The 15,062-nt window shown below is 65.1% G+C and overlaps 1 protein-coding gene and 1 long non-coding RNA gene across 12 annotated transcripts; both read left to right on the top strand.

Moving 5' to 3' along the window:
• The first annotated feature begins 2,913 nt into the window (after positions 1 to 2,913).
• On the top strand, positions 2,914 to 5,518 carry LOC142363445 (peptide methionine sulfoxide reductase MsrA 1-like). Of its 11 annotated transcripts, none has more exons than XM_075438062.1 (6): positions 2,914 to 3,171; positions 3,709 to 3,777; positions 3,862 to 4,007; positions 4,530 to 4,634; positions 4,954 to 5,060; positions 5,211 to 5,518. In XM_075438062.1, exons 3-6 carry the CDS (start codon positions 3,890 to 3,892, stop codon positions 5,367 to 5,369), a joined length of 489 nt encoding a protein of 162 aa, XP_075294177.1. In that variant the 5' UTR covers positions 2,914 to 3,171; positions 3,709 to 3,777; positions 3,862 to 3,889; the 3' UTR covers positions 5,370 to 5,518. The 11 variants fall into 11 exon arrangements, with proteins under 11 accessions (XP_075294177.1, XP_075294172.1, XP_075294171.1 ...); XM_075438057.1 differs by having other exon boundaries at positions 3,028 to 3,171; positions 3,757 to 3,777; positions 4,577 to 4,634; XM_075438056.1 differs by having other exon boundaries at positions 3,028 to 3,171; positions 3,754 to 3,777; positions 4,577 to 4,634.
• Positions 5,519 to 8,510: 2,992 nt separating this feature from the next.
• On the top strand, positions 8,511 to 8,902 carry LOC142363447 (uncharacterized). Its single transcript, XR_012765747.1, has 2 exons — positions 8,511 to 8,628; positions 8,703 to 8,902. It is a non-coding gene; the product is annotated as an uncharacterized LOC142363447 (long non-coding RNA).
• The last annotated feature ends 6,160 nt before the right edge of the window (positions 8,903 to 15,062 follow it).

Below are 15,062 nucleotides of genomic sequence, written 5' to 3'. Positions count from 1 at the left end.
GACTGACGGGCGCAGGTCCGGGACGGACTGCCGAGGTGTCGGAGGGGCAGGGGGAGCGTAGGGGGCACCGAGGCTCAGAGCAGACCCGTTCCCCAGATTCATTCGGTGCGTGACTGAATAAACACCCATCGTCTCTTTTGCCTTCCCGCCTGTGTCTGTGCTTCCTTTGCAATGGACAAGGGGCTGTGACGGACCCCAGGGGAGGAAGAGACTCACTTTGTGGCTCAGGAGATGGCCCCCTGTTCCTGCCGGGCTCCAGCTGTGGGCCGGGGGTGGAGAAGCCGCAGGTGCGGGTAGTGGGGCTCATGGCAACGGCCCCTCCCTTTAATGCGGTGGCTGCCGGTGCCTGTGCCGGTGCTGCCGTGCCCCGGGTGGCTGTGGAGGGGCCAGTGCGAGCCGAGGGAGGAGCGGAGCCGTCGCCGAGCTCCGGCTGCAGCAAAGGAGAAAGTGACCGGGGGTGGTAGAGGGGTGACCGACCAGGGGGTCCTGGGGAAAGCCCCCAGGAGGGCAGCAGTGCCTGCCGGGCGGCCGCCGGGCACCGTGTCGGAGCCGGGCGGCGGGAGCTGCTGGGGGGCAGCCTGGCCGGCCGGGTCCGTGTCGGAGGCGAGGAGCGGTGCGGGTGCGGCGCCGCGTCCGAGCCGCCGGCGGGGGCTGCCCGGAGCCGCGCGGCTGCACTGGGTGCTCCGGGGGGTACCGGGCGCGCTGGCGGGCGGGGCGCAGGGTCCCCGCCAGCTCCCGCAGAGGGGAAGGGGCCTTCCGCGGCGTGCTGGGAGCTGTAGTCCTGGGGCGCTTTAGTTCTCTATTGCGTATTGCTTTAAAAATATTCTTTCTACGCCTACCTTTTCCATTTGCTGTCTTTTAAAAATTATTCCTCGCATTTTAAGTGCGCCTTCGCTGTTTAAATTTTCTGTCCGCGTCTTCATTTATTTAGTTTGCTCTCCCTATTTTTTAATTCTTACCCCCCTTAATCCCTTGGGTTTTCATATTCGGTTTCTATGTCTGCTTTTATCAAGCTCCCTATCCCTATATTTCTTTTCTGTGTGCCGTGCACCCTGTTGCTTTTATAATATACTTGCTATGTCTCTATTTAGTTGCCGTCCTTATTTTGTACTTTTTTCTCTCTTAATCACACGGATTTAAAAATTTTTTTACATCTGCTTTGATTTAGTTTTCTGTTTCTCTTTTTTAATCTTTTCCTCTCTTAATCCCCATCACTTTTAAAATTTACTCTTTATGTTTCTGTTTATTTTGTTTACTGCCCTTATTTTAAAATATTTTTCCTTTTTTTTCCCAATTCCTGTCACTTTTAATATTTTCTATGTTGAAGGAAGGGGTTAAAGGGATTTTAGTAGAACCAGCCTTGCCTAATAGGTAAGGAATTTAGTAGAAGCAGCACTGCCTGATAGTTGCTGTGCAGAGAACTGAGGGTGCTTATCTATTGTGTAAATTAACTGAGGCACAGTCTTGCATTTCCTTACAAAGGGGATAATTCCTGATAAGGGCTGGGGAGTCCCCTAGAACTCGCTAAGACTGACCTTGCAGTTTGGATGGAAGCCAGAAGAGAACTGAGTTTGCCCAGTCCTGGGGGCTCCGCTGGGGTCGTGGGGGGCTCCGCTGGGGTCCTGGGGGCTCCGCTGGGGAGCGGAGGGTTAGGCTGGAGCGAACAGCCCTGCGGTCGGTGCAGGCAGCACGGTGAGGGCTGCGGGGATCGCCGCGGGAGGGCTCCCGTGCTCCGCTGCCTGCACCGCTGCCTGTCATCTTGCTCTGCTGCCTGCCATCCTGCACTGCCATCCTGCACTGCTGTCCTGCCGTACTGCCTGTCATCTTGCACCTCTGTCTGCTGTCTTGCTCCGCTGCCTGCACTGCTGTCCTGCCGTGCTGCCTGCCGTCCTGCCCCACTGCCTGTACCTCTGCCTGCTGTCCTGCAATGCTGCCTGCATTGCTGCCTGTCATCCTGCCTGCTGTCCTCCATCGCTGCCTGCACCTCTGCCTGCTGTCCTGCAATGCTGCCTGCTCCGCTGCCTGGCGTCCTGCTCCGCTGCCTGCGTTTCTGCCTGCCATCCTACCTGCCCTCCTCCCCGGCTGCCTGCCATCCTGCGGGGCTCTGCGCTGCCCTGCACGCTGCTCCCCAGCCCTTGGCCGCCTTTCCGGGGCTGCGGGGCTTGGCGGTGGGCTGGGAGCTGCCACCACCGCAGCCCTCCCTCCGCGGCCTCGTGTCACCGCAGGTGAGTCTGCGGAGACCCCCAGACCACTGCCCAGCGTCCCCGTGACAAGGGGAAGGTGGGGGGGGTCTGAGCATCCAGCCCCCACCTGGGTGATGCCGGGGGAACGTCTGTGCTGGAGTCCGGCTCCCTGCCCTGCAGGAGCGTGGGTGGGTGGGTGGGTGCTGCACCCCCACTGCCGGAGCCCAGGGGGACAGGGACACCTCCATGGGGCCGCGAGGGCTTTGCAGGGCTGGAGGCTGTGACAGTTCCCATGCTGTGCAGCTCCAAGGGCACCAGCAGCTCTTCCGATGCCTGCAGGTGCCCGGTGGGTCCCTTGGCAGTGGGAACACGCCAGCCCGGGTGTCACCGTCCTCTGATCCACCGCGTGCCTGCGTAGCAGGGAGCACGCGTGTCCTCAGCCACCGGAGGTGAGCAGGGTGCGGGGGCAAATATTCCTAGGCTGGGGGGGCCGGGGGGGGCTGAGAGGGATCAGGGTCGCGGGAGGGCTGGATCTGTCCCGGGGTGACCTTGGCCCCGTGCGTTAATGATTGACGGGGTGGCCGGGACTCTGCCCGTGCCGCGGGGTCACCCCCCGGCCCCCCCGTCGGGGTTCATCGCCCTGGCCCCGTCCTGCCTCACAACACGGGCTAACACCCCCCCCGGGGGTCCTGCACCCTGTCCCCGTGTCCCTGCATGTCTGTGACAGTGGGACACCCCCTCCCGTGCCCCCCCAGCGGGAGACCCCCTCCTGCACCCACACCAGTGACCCCCCCCTCCTGGGTCCAGGGTCTGCCTCCCCCGCCTCCTGCACCCTTCTCCCTCCCAGTGCTCCTCCCAGCACCCGCAGCTCTCTCCTCCCAGTCTGCAGGGGCCTTGCTGGGTGCTGGGGGGGCCATGCTGGGGGCGGGGGGGCTCCCCAGCCCCACCGAGGCTCTGCCGGGCAGGGCCCAGAGGGTGCCGGTGGCAGGTACTGGGGGTGGGCTGGGGGTGGTGGTGGGGTCTCTGGGGAAGGAATGGGGGGCACCCTGCTCTGCCCCCCCGGGAGGAGGGGGGGTCAAGAGGTGTGGAGGGGGGTCATGTTCCACAGGTGTCACGAGCGGCCAGGTCTCAGTTCACCTGTGCTGCTTGGCGGGGGGGGGGTGTGGGTGGGTGGTGCCCCCCTTAAACTGCCCCGGGATGCCCCATGCTGGCGTGGGGGGCCGGGGATTGGGGGAGGACAGCAATCCCAACCCCCTCGATCCCTGCGGCGTGGGGATGGGGGTCCCAGCCCGTGCCCACAGGCAGCATCCCCCTCCCTGCTGGGGGGGCCAGGGGAGGCAATGGGACCCCCATGCACCCCCCAGAGCGGGGACCCTCTCCTGCCAAGGGGGTGGATGGGGGGGATGGCCGAGGAGCAGGAGGGGACGGCGACAGGGTCAGTGACCGCTTTTGCGGAGGGACACAGGGCAGAGACGGCTGCAGCTGGGGATGAGCTGGGGGTCCTGACCCTGTGCCCCCCCCCCAGCCACCCATGCCGTCAACGGGAACCCCATGCTCCCACCCTTCCCAGCAGGGATGCAGACGGCGATTTTCGGTGAGTGGGTGCCCCATGCCAGCGAACGGGGGTCCCGGCTGCCAGGGCCCCCCACCCAGCCCAGCTCCCCCCTCCCCTGAGCAGGGGGCAACCCCTCCCCCCCCCCGCAGGCATGGGGTGCTTCTGGGGAGCGGAGCGGCTCTTCTGGGAGACACCGGGAGTCTTCTCCACCCAGGTGGGCTACGCGGGAGGCTTCACCCCCAACCCCACCTACGAAGAAGTGCGCACAGGTAATGAGGGCCTTTGCCCCCCCCGTGCCACGATGGGGACCCCCCCTATGCCCCCCACCCCCGTGGCCGGGTGATGTCCCATCACAAGGGGTCCTACACCCCCCACCTCACCCTGGCCCAGGCTCCCGTGGGATGCTCTCCACCACCCAATGGATCCTGATCCCCCCAGCCCGGCTCAGCTGGGAGATTTTGCGGGGGATTAACCGGCTGCAGGAAATATTATCCCGGCTGCTGTCTCTGGCCCCGGATTTATCCCGCTGCACGGGGGGCTTGGGCATCCCGTCCCCACCAGGCACCCAGGGGAAGGGGGTCCGGGGGGTCCTGGGGGATGAGCGAGTGCTGAGCGGGTGCTGCAGCCCCCTCCGTATCCAGCTCCCTCCCTCCCGCCTTGCCAACGCTCCTGCTTAGCACAAGTGTCACAAATGTGTCGGATCTCAGCTCGGCGCCTTGGCCGGCTGTGCCCCCGTCCTGGGGCAGTGGGGGGCCGTGTTGGGGGGGCTGCAGGGCTGGCTCTCGCCACAGGGCTGACGGGGCATGCCGAGGTGGTGAGGGTCATCTTTGACGCCCAGAAGCTCAGCTATGAGGAGCTGCTCAAAGTCTTCTGGGAGAACCACGACCCCACGCAAGGTAGGGAGGGACGAGGTGCTGGGATGTGGCCATGGGTCCTGCTGCGGCCCCAAAGCCCCACTCTGGGGGGGCTGAACCCCAAACTGGCCCCAAAAGGGGGTCCTTGGCATCTCCATCCCTTGGTGCTGAGTGGGGGGGGGGCTCACAGAGCCTTCCCACGCCGACCCCTTCAGCAGGACCCCTCCAGCTGCACCCCACCCCCGTGCCTCAGTTTCCCCATCTCACCCTCCGTGGGTGAAGTCAGTGCCCACCGCACTGCGCCCGGTGGGGCCTGGGGGTGCCCCAAAACCCCCCCCTCCAGGCGCTCCCCCCTCCCCAGGCATGCAGCAGCAGGAGGACCTGGGCACCCAGTACCGCTCCGTCATCTACACGCTGGGCCCCCAGCAGCAGGCAGCCGCCCTCCGCAGCAGGGAGATGTACCAGCGGGTAGGTGGGGGCACCGAGACCCCCCCTGGGGACACCGAGGCTCCCCCAGCCCTAGGGCATGGAGCAAACCCCTGCCCTGGCTGTGCCAAGCCATGGGGCAGCAGGACGGGGGGGTCCGTCCAGGCTCCCACCGCCACGGGACTGTCCTAGGAGCTGCGGGAGCGGCAGCGGGGGGACATCACCACTGCCATCGAGCCGGCCGGGGACTTCTACTACGCCGAGGAGCGGCACCAGCAGTACCTACACAAGGTGCCTGGGGGGTCCTGTGCCCCCAAGGGCACCGGGGTCACCTGCCCCATCGCACCCTGAGGGGCCACCTTGTGTCCCCCGGCCTGTCCTCACGTCCCCAGCACTGCGGGGTGGGCACAGCAGCCAGCCTCACACATCATAGCCGGCCCCACACATCACGGTTCCCACATCCCCATCGCCCCAGCGGGATTAAAGCCCTGTGCCCCCCACCCTGTGCTGTCCAGCCCCATGGGTGCAGCTGGGGGGGCTCTTTGGGCTGGGGTGGGTGCTCGCTGGGATGGGGAGGGACCCCCATGGGCTCTGCCTGGGGGTGGCTGTGCCCACGGCTCTGCTCCAGGGTGGGGGGTCGGTGGGTTGGGGGGCTGGTGGGGCAATGACGGGGGTGGTTTGGGGAGGGACTGGTGGTCGGTGGGGCTCCTGGAGCAAGAGGATCTGATGGTCTGAGGGGAGTCCGTGTCCGTGGGGCCGGTGGTCCCCGGGGCCGCTGCTGTCGGGGGCTGCAGCCCTGCGCTCTCCCGCCAGGGGGCAGTGCCGGGCCGCGGCGGCGGCGCAGGGATGCGCGCCTACACAGTATATACGGTACGCACCCACATACGGTACGTGCGTGCGCACGCAAAAACACGGCACACACGTCCTGTACAGGGGAGGGTGGCACACGGGGACAGAGGGCCCCTGCAGCACACACGGACGTACGCCTACATGCGTGCACAGGGACACACAGCACATATACTTACAGCTACATGCATGTACAAGGACACACAGCACATGTATGCACACCTACATGTGTGCACAGGGACACAGAGCACATATATGTACACCGAAATGCATGTCCAGGGACACACAACACACATATGTACACCTACATGCATGCAGAGGGACACACAGCATACAGGCGTACACCTACATGTGTATACAGGGACACACAGCACACATATGTACACCTACATGCATGTACAAGGACACACAACACACGTGTACACCCACAGGGGTGCACAGGGACACACAGCACACACGGGTACATCCGTGGCGTGGGGGGACACTCTGCGGGGCTCCTGCCTGTGGGGGATGCCCTGGGCCCCCTCCTGTCATCCCTCCCGGCTGCACCCCTGCTGTCCCCCACGTCCCCAGACTGTGCCCCCGGCCCAGGGGAGTCCCCGCTGGTGACGATGGAGGGAGGTGGAGGGGGGCAGGTGGGCTGAGCGCGGGGGGCTGTCACCCTGCCCTGTCTGCAAGCTCCCCTCGGGGACGTGTCCCCCCCCCCCCCCCCCCGCCGCCGCAGCAGCGCAGTCTCCATCCCCCTGCTTCTCACGGGTGGGCGGGTCCCGTGGCCGTGTCCCACCCTGTGCTGGGCAGACTGGGCTTTGCAGGGGGGGGAGGGACAGGGACACGGGGGCAGGCAGCCCAGCTGCCTCCCACCCCGCTTCCCAGTTTTCCCAGCAAACTCCCCCCCCCCCCCCCCCCCCCCGAAACCCTGCCCGCTGCTAAAACCGTGCGGTCCCGGGGGGGGGGGGGGAACCCCTCTGCCCGGGCACCCCGAGCCCCCCACACGAGGATGCCTGCGAGGGTCCCCCATCCTCCCTCCCCCTGCCCTGGCTCCCCAACAGGTCCCGGTCCCTTTGGCTCGGGGCACCCTCTGGGGTGGGGGTCCCAAGGCCACCCCCACCCATGACCCGGGCAGCCCGTGGGCCCCATGTACCCACCCAGCACCCCGGGGCCTGGGCTGGGTCCGGCGGGGGTCACCTCGGTGTCCCCGGGGAGGGTCTGTGCCTGGGAACCACCCCGCGGGGGATGTTTTGGGGGTGCCATGCTGTCCCCCCTCGCAACAGTGGGGTCCCCGTCGCGGTGTCCCCAGCCCCCGCCCTTGCACAGGCAGATTTGGGGGCTGCGTTTGGGGGATTTACAGCGAAAAGGCCAGCGAGAAATGAAAATAAACCAGAATCCCCCCAAGAAACGTCATCGGGGTGAGCGAAAGCGGGGAAGCGAGGCGCAGCTTTCGGGGGGGGCTGGGAAGGGGCTGAGGGGAGCCCCTGGGTGTTGGGTGCCACATCCCGGGGACCCCCCGCCCACCCCTTAGCCGGGCTCCGGGGGTGGGTGCGCGGCTGGGTGCCACCAGGTCCCCATGTCCCAGGGCTGGGCTGTGGGGCTTGTCCCCAACCCCGGGGCGGGGGACGGGACATGGGGACAATTTTTTTTAGAAAGTGAAGTTTTCGGGTCAACGGAGAGTGAAAAAAATAAATAAAAGCCGAGCAAAAGCGAGCGCAGGTCGGCTTCCGGCACCTGGCCCCGCAGCTGCCGCCGCGCCTGGCCCCGGAGGACAGGAAAAGCCGGGGGACAGGGCTGGGGACAGGGACCCCGGCCTTCAGCCTTGCCCCCCGCCGTCCTCCTCATCCTCCTCCACCCGCGGGAGGCCGTGGGGGGGGATGGCTGGGAGGGGGGTGCCCGAATCGGAGGATTTGTGGGTTGGTTCTTTTTTTATATCTCTAAATCCCCAGCTGCTGGAGTCAGGGGATGTGGGGTGGAAGGGGGTGTTTGGGGGACTATGGAGGTATGCGGGGGGGCTGTGTTAGGGTGTCCCCCGCCCTCAGACTGGTGGGCAGCATGGGCAGCTCCCACTGCTCCCAGTGGGTTTGGAGGAGGACTGGGACACACTGGGGGGACAAACTTCATGTCCCCCCTTTCCTGGATGGGGGGGGCAGGGGGGGTGGCCCTCACCTGGCACCTGCTCCGCGCAGATGGAAACTCTGTGTCAGAGGAAGCGGGGAGGGGGCCGCGCTCCCGGCCGGGGCGGGGGGGACACCCAGCTGTCCCCCCCCCCCAGCGCCTGCGCCGAGGGGCTGCGCTTCCCTGTCCGCCGGCACAGCTGGGATGAGTTGGGCAGGTCTCAGCCCAGCCCCACGGGGGTGGGTTCCTCGTGGGGGGGGGGACAGAACCCTCATCCCCCCTTTGCCCCCCAGCTTTGCTGCCTGACTCATTTCCCCTCCTGCTTGAACCCAGCGTGGCCGCACCATCCAAGGACCCCCCCTGGGGGGGGGGGGGGGCCAAGCTGGGGCTCCCCATCCCCAAACCCCAAACTTGGCCAGGCTCCGGGGGTGGGTGCGCGGCTGGGTGCCACCACGTCCCCACATCCCAGGGCCCGAGCCCCAGCGTGGGGCTTGTCCCCAACCCCAGGAACAGGGAACGCCGACCCTGTCCCTGCCTCAGTTTCCCCACTCAGGGTCTGAAAAGCGGCTGCTGTGCCTCACTGGGGCTGGAAAGCTGCGGTCCAGCCCCCAGCACCCAAATCCCGCGGGGATGCTGCGATCCCACTCGGAGCAAGCGGGTAGGGGGGGTGCAGGGGGGCCCGGATGAGCGGGGAGCTCGGGGAGGGGGCCGCTCACACGTTCTCTCTACCAGAGGAGCGATCCGCCGGGCTCTTCGCCGAGCGAACAAAATAACAATTCGGGCAGGTTTGAAAAGCGCCGAAACCGCGACCGGAAACCCAAATTGTAGAAACGCAGATGGGAGTGGAAAAAGCTCTTGAGCTGGTCGCTCCGGCTTTCACCTCTGCTAAAAATAAAGCTGCCTTATTAGGGGCCGATGGGGGCCCAGATAAAGCATCGTGTCCCCCCCCGCCATGTTTTTCCGTGGGTGTGGGGGGGGCTGTTCCGCGCGATGCCGTGGGACGCGGCTTTCCGGCCGTGCCAGGGGTGACGGGGAGGGATGGTTGGGCTGGGGGCTCGTGTCGGTTTTGGGGGGTTTTAGGGTGCTGAGATGGGGGGTGTCAGGTTTTCTGGGGGTGTTTTATTTTGCCTGGGACGGCGCAGCTCAGGGCTGGGCAGCGCGGGGTGGGGGGTGTGATGAGTTGTAACGGTCTCTCTGGGTGTGACAAGGCAGCCTGGCAAAGCCACATCCTGCAGCACGGCAGGACCCGGGGGGAGGAATATGGGGGGCTGAGAAAGGGAGGGATTGGGGGGGGGGGCTGGAGAGGACCAGCAAAACCCCTCCTGTGGCCTGCCGACCCCCACGACACCCGGGCTGGGCTCCCCTTCCCGTGCCTCAGTTTCCCCTCTGGACCCTCCTGGGGCTGGAGCACCCCACCTTTTTTGGGGGGGGGCTGAGGTGAAGGCGGTGCCAGCTCTGGGTGCCCGCCGCCCCCCCACCGCCACCGCTCACCCCGGAGGATATCGTGGGAGGTGGAAGCGCTTCGCTTGCCGCCCCAGCAGCAGGGCCCAGGCCCCCCTGAGTCACCAGTGTCCCCACGCCGGCGGGGGGCCGGGGGCTGCGAGCAGGGATGCTCACACCTGCGGCCTTCGCGCCCTCGCCGGCCCCATCCTCCTCCTCCTCCTCCTTTCGCAGGGGAAATGATGGATGCAATGGGGGGGGGGGGGAATAGAAGGGGTGGAGGGAGAAAGGGGCAAAATAAGGGGGGGGCTGAGCCCCGAATTGTGGGTGCACCTGCAGCGGTAGCACAGCACCTCGCACCCACCCTGCCAGGGGCACCCACATATGCCCATGGACCCCCCCCAGGCTTCTGTGGGTGTGGGGGGGGGTCGCATGGCATAAGTTGGTCGTACCCCACAATCAGCCTTGGGGTGCCACGGGGGTGTGATGCTCCAGCCCCCCCCAGCCCTGGGGATGACTTAAAAGGGTCATGGGCAGGGTGGATAAGACCCCCCCAGGGGTGTGATGGGCAGCTGCAGTGTGAGGCCTAGGGTGGGCATCAGGGTAGGGGGGAAGCGGGGGGCTCCGGCCGGCCTTGGGGGGAGGACGTGAGAACGGCGGCTGGGGCCGGGGGGGCCAGCGCAGGAAGCGCCGAGGGGGGCGGCCGCTCCCGGCTCCCCCAGATGTGCCCGTGAGATAGGGCGGCAGGAAGCAGCTGCGGGGAATCCCGGCGCTGGGAACAGCCACTGCCGCCTGCCCGACAACCCCCGGGCCTGCGGGACCCCCAGCCCCGCTGCCTCTCCCCCCGCCCCGCAGCCGGGTACCACCCAGGGATGCTCCCAGTCTCCCGGGCTCTCCGCTCCGGGGGGCTGTGGGTGCCCAGGGTTTGCCCCGGAGAAGCAGCTCTGCTATCCCGGAGGAAGCCACAGTTCCCTCCAGCCATGCCGGTGCTGTGGGGGACGGAGCTGGAGCTGCGGCCCTGCTCCCGGCTGGGCTCTGGAGAGGAGGAGGTGGACGTCTGGGGAAACCGAGGCACGGCTGCTGGCTGCTGATCAGGCTGGGTAGCTGGCCAAGGCTGGGGTCACAGCCCCTCTCCTGAGGGATGCGTGAGCTCCTCTCCCTCCCCTGGGTGCTCTGGAACAAGGATAATGCCTCCCTCTGTTCACTCTGGCCCCTAATGATAACCAGCAGGGAGTGCCCTTCAGCCCGCGGTGCTGGGTGCTGCCTCTGGGCTCAGTCGGGCCTGGCTCGCCCTGAGCGGCTGCCGGATGGGATGCTCAGTCCCTGCCTCAGGCAGGGGGACTGAGGGGGGTCCCCGTGGCTAATCCCCTGCACAAACAGCTCCGCATTCCCCGGGGCTGGATCCCGTCTCCTAGTGACACGGCTGGGGGGGGCTCGCTGCCCGTTTTAGGGTTCCCACTCCAGGCAGTGCCGCTCCTTGGATCCCCCCTGTTTCCCGGCACATCCAGCCCCGCACGCGGCACGGACCGGAGCCTCCGGTGCTGTCTGGCTCTTGTGGGGGGTGAAAGGGGAAACTGAGGCATGGGGCAAGGTGCCGCTGCCTGCACCGCCCTGCCCACCATGCTGCTGGCAGCCTCGCAGCGCTGACGTGCAGCCCAACACTGGCAGCTCCAACCTATAACCCCCATTTATCCCAAAACCCCCCCAAATCAGGGACAGCGTAGCCCGGGATGAGGCTGTCACCGCGGCCACGGGGACCCTGAGAGAGGCCGGGTTTGCCAAACCCCACCAGCGCCTTTCGGCTCGTCCTGCACCAGACCGAGAGCGGGAGCAGGGCCGCCATGCCCATCCCTGCCCGTCCCTGTCCATCCCGGACCTGACGCCCACCCGGCACCCCTCGGCCCCGGTGCAATGGCAGAGCCGGCACCCCGGGGAGGAGTGCGGTCACCGAACCCCACGGCACGGCACAGCCCAGCGTGGCACCAGACGGCCGCCCCGTGCTGGCCACGGCGCCGGGGACCAGGCGGGAAGGAGATTTCGGAGCCAGCTGAAGAACCCAGAAGCTCTTTTTCCCCCTGAGCATGCAGCTGGATTTCTTCTCCGGCACCGAAACTCGCTTGGATCACAGCCGCGCCGCGCGGGTGCCCAGGCTGGGCGGGTGGCTCGACGACCCCAAAAATCGATGCGTTGAAGCAGTCACTCTGATCTCTTGCTCCCCCATTGCGCCGGCCGGGTCCCCCAGCTTCCCTCGCTCCTGAAGGATCCCGGGGGCTCCGCAGATCCCGGGAAGACGGGATTTACCCCCGGCCCCAGCCCAAGCGCGGCTCCGCTGACCCCTGGGAAGAGCCCTTCCCTTCATAGCTGCCTCCACGCTCTGTCATGTCTCCCGGCCTCCCCGCTCCCTTCCCCGCAGTCCGCGCTTCCAGGCAGTCTCTGGCTTCCAAAACACCAGAAATTCCCCCCCAAAAAAAAGCGGGGACCCCCCGCGCTCGCCCTCCCCACCCCGCACCGGCCGGGCAGAATCCGGCCCATTCCACCCTGCTTCGCGTCCCGCACATCCCGCCACCTGTACCAACTCATTCCAGGGAATAAAAAATAAATATATCACCCCAAACCGAACCCCGAGGCGTGGATTTTGGGGGGGGGGGTGGGTGCTTGTGACCCCCCCCCCCCCCCCCCCCGAGCTGCGAGGACCTCTGCAGATATTTGCAGCGCGGAGGCGAATCCCGCGAGATTGACGACACATCCCTGGGAAAGGGGGAATGGTTGTGGGGAGCCATACTGGGGGGTGTCACTGGGACCCCCAGTGTGTGTCCCAGCCACCCCCCCCCCGGGGGACACGGGGAAGCTCTGCAGTGTTTCGGGGGGCTTGTCAGGCCCCCGCTCCCGCTCCTTCCCCTCTTTTTCTCTCCCCTCCATCGCGCTCCCGGCGCGGGCCCTTTCCTCCAGGAACTCCTGGCGCTCCGGCTCCTGCCTCCCCCCCTTTTCCCTCCCCCACGCCAAGAAACCCGCCCCCCCCCCCCCCCCCCAGCCAGCGCGCGAGGACACCCCGAATCCAGCGCCGGCATGGCACCCTAAAAACTTGGGGGACCCCCCCCCCCCACACCCCCACACTCGGGGGGTGCCCCAAAGCCGGGGTGAGAATAGAAACGGCCCCTCCGGGACCCCCCCCCTTGGGGTACCCCGCGAATCCCCGAATTTCTGATGCTGGGTGGCGCGGCTGAGCCCGAGGGGGGGTTATGGAGATGGGGGGGTTATTAAGATGGGGGGGTCATGGAGATGAGGGTTTATGGGGGGGGGTGCCTTGGCCACGCAGCGCTGTGTGAATGCAAACCCCCCAATTTCCCTGGCGCGCTGCTGCTGGGTGGTGTGGCTGAGCCCGTGGGGGGGTTATGGACATGGGGGGGGTCATGGACATGGCGGGGGGGTCATGGAGATGGGGGGGTTATGAGGGGGTTGCCTTGGCCACACATCGCTGCGTGAATGCGAACCCCCAGATTTCCCCCGCGCGCTGCTGTTGGGCTGCGCGGCTGAGCCCGCGGGGGGGGGTTATGGAGATGAGGGGGGTTATGGGGGGGGGTTATGGAGATGGGGGGGGGGTCATGGAGATGGGGGGGGTATGGGGGGGGGGGGGGGTGTGCCTTGGCCACGCACCGCTGTGTGAATGCGAACCCCCCGATTTCCCCGGCGCGCTGCTGCTGGGCGGCGCGGCTGAGCCCGCGGGGGGGTGACGGAGCCGGGAGGGGGGGAGGGTGACGGGGGGGGGGGGGGGGTTGCCTTGGCCACGCAGCACTGTGTGAATGCATGACGCGCGCAGGGCTGGCGCCAGGCTGTCTGGGGCCGGGAGTTAGATCAACACAGCTGGAGGGCCCGGGCCACAGCTGGGCAGAGGAGCGGGTCCCGCCGCCCAGGCAGCGCCGGTGGGAACGGCCGCCAGCAGCCCCCCCTGCGAACAAAAGCTCGGCCCCCCCCCCCCCCCCCCCCCCCCGCCCCCTCCGCCCCTTGGGAAACGGGGGGCCGGCCATGGGAATGAGAGGGGTCGGGGGAGGCGGCTGTAGGTCGGGGCTTATGGGGGGGGGTGGGGGGGGGGGTCCCTTCACCGGGTGAAAAAGGAGTTCGGTGGTTTGAAAAGGGCTGGGAAATGTTTCGGCATTTTTTTTTTAAATACTTAAAAAAATACTAAATTACAACAGTTTTTCATTTTATATTTTAATTATTATTTTAAAATCTCAATTATTTTTTAATTATTTTTAAATCTATTTTTAGTTATTTTTTAAATCTCATTTTTAATTACTTTTTAAATCTCATTCCAATTACTTTTTTTAAAAAATCTCATTTTTAATTATTTTTTTAAAATCTCATTTTCGATTATTTTTTAAAATCTCATTTTTAACTTTTTTAAAATCTCATTTTTAGTTATTTTTTAAATCTCTAATTACTTTTTAAATCTCATTTTAATTATTTTTTAAAAGCCTAATTTTTAGTTATTTTTTAAAATATCATTTTTAACTACTTTTTAAAATCACCTTTTAAATTATTTTTTAAATCTCATTCTTAATTTTTTTTTAATCTCATTTTTTAAGGGGGGGTCCTTGCCCCGGACCAGGTTAATGAGGGTAATTACGGCTCTTCCCAAACTACCACCCTCCACACGGAGGCGATTTCCCAGGAAATCCGGGGGGGGGGGGGGGAGAAAAGACAAGACAAAAAAGAACCCAACCGCACGAAAACCGCTGGATGCTGCTTTCAGGGGGGTTTGGGGGGCCGTCCGGCGGCTCTCGGGCCGGGGGGGGAGCGGGGAGGGCGGCTGCCCCCCGGCCTGTGGCCCCCAAACCCCTGGGGGGGGATGGGGGGGTGCAAAGGAGGGAACCAAACCCCAGCGCCCCCGAACTGGGATTTGGGCAGATCTGGAATAAATCGCTGCTGTGGGCAGGCGTAATTTGGTCCAGGTGCCTCTGCCCCCCCCCGCACTCCCCATTAGCTGGGACCCCCGGAGCGGAGCGGGGTCCCAGGGCGCCCCCCACCCTCTGGGTAACATCCCCTTTCTGTCCTCACCCCCCCGTAACCAAACACCTATGGAAATTCCCCCCAAAAAATGGAGCGGGGGGGGGGGGGCATCGCCCCTTGATTTTCACAGGGATTCCCAATCCGGGCGTTGCGGAAGCGTGACCCCCCCGGGACCCCCCCATGTGCCACCCGCTGCGGTGTCACCCGTGGGCACCGGTCCCCCCCGATCGCTCCGGGCTTTTTGAGGCAGCGCTGATTCAGGGGGGGCTTTACCTTCCCCCCCCTCTTCCTCACGCCTTCTGGAACAACCCCCGCGCCTATAAATCTCCTCCCCCCCCCCTCCAAAAAAAGAAAAGACCCCAAACCCCCCCAACCCCCCCCCCGGCCTCTCGCCGGCGCTGACCTAAATCTGGTTTCTCCATCCTAACCTCGGTTTTACCGCAATTAATTTCTTTTTTTTTTTTTAATGCTGGTCACAAGATAATTCCCGACGCCAGAAAGTCTGGAGGTCAGCTGGGAAGCGGCCGGAGGAACTGGGAGGCACTGGGCTCCTGACGGGATCGCCCCCTGAAAAGGGCCCGGGGGGGGGACACACACATACACACGGGACCCCCCCTCCGTGCTCCTGCCTAAAATAGCGGGGGG

This window comes from Opisthocomus hoazin, chromosome 17, assembly GCF_030867145.1.
Source record: "Opisthocomus hoazin isolate bOpiHoa1 chromosome 17, bOpiHoa1.hap1, whole genome shotgun sequence".
In the NCBI taxonomy this organism is placed as follows: domain Eukaryota; kingdom Metazoa; phylum Chordata; class Aves; order Opisthocomiformes; family Opisthocomidae; genus Opisthocomus; species Opisthocomus hoazin.
This window is presented reverse-complemented; position numbering and strand designations above follow the sequence as displayed.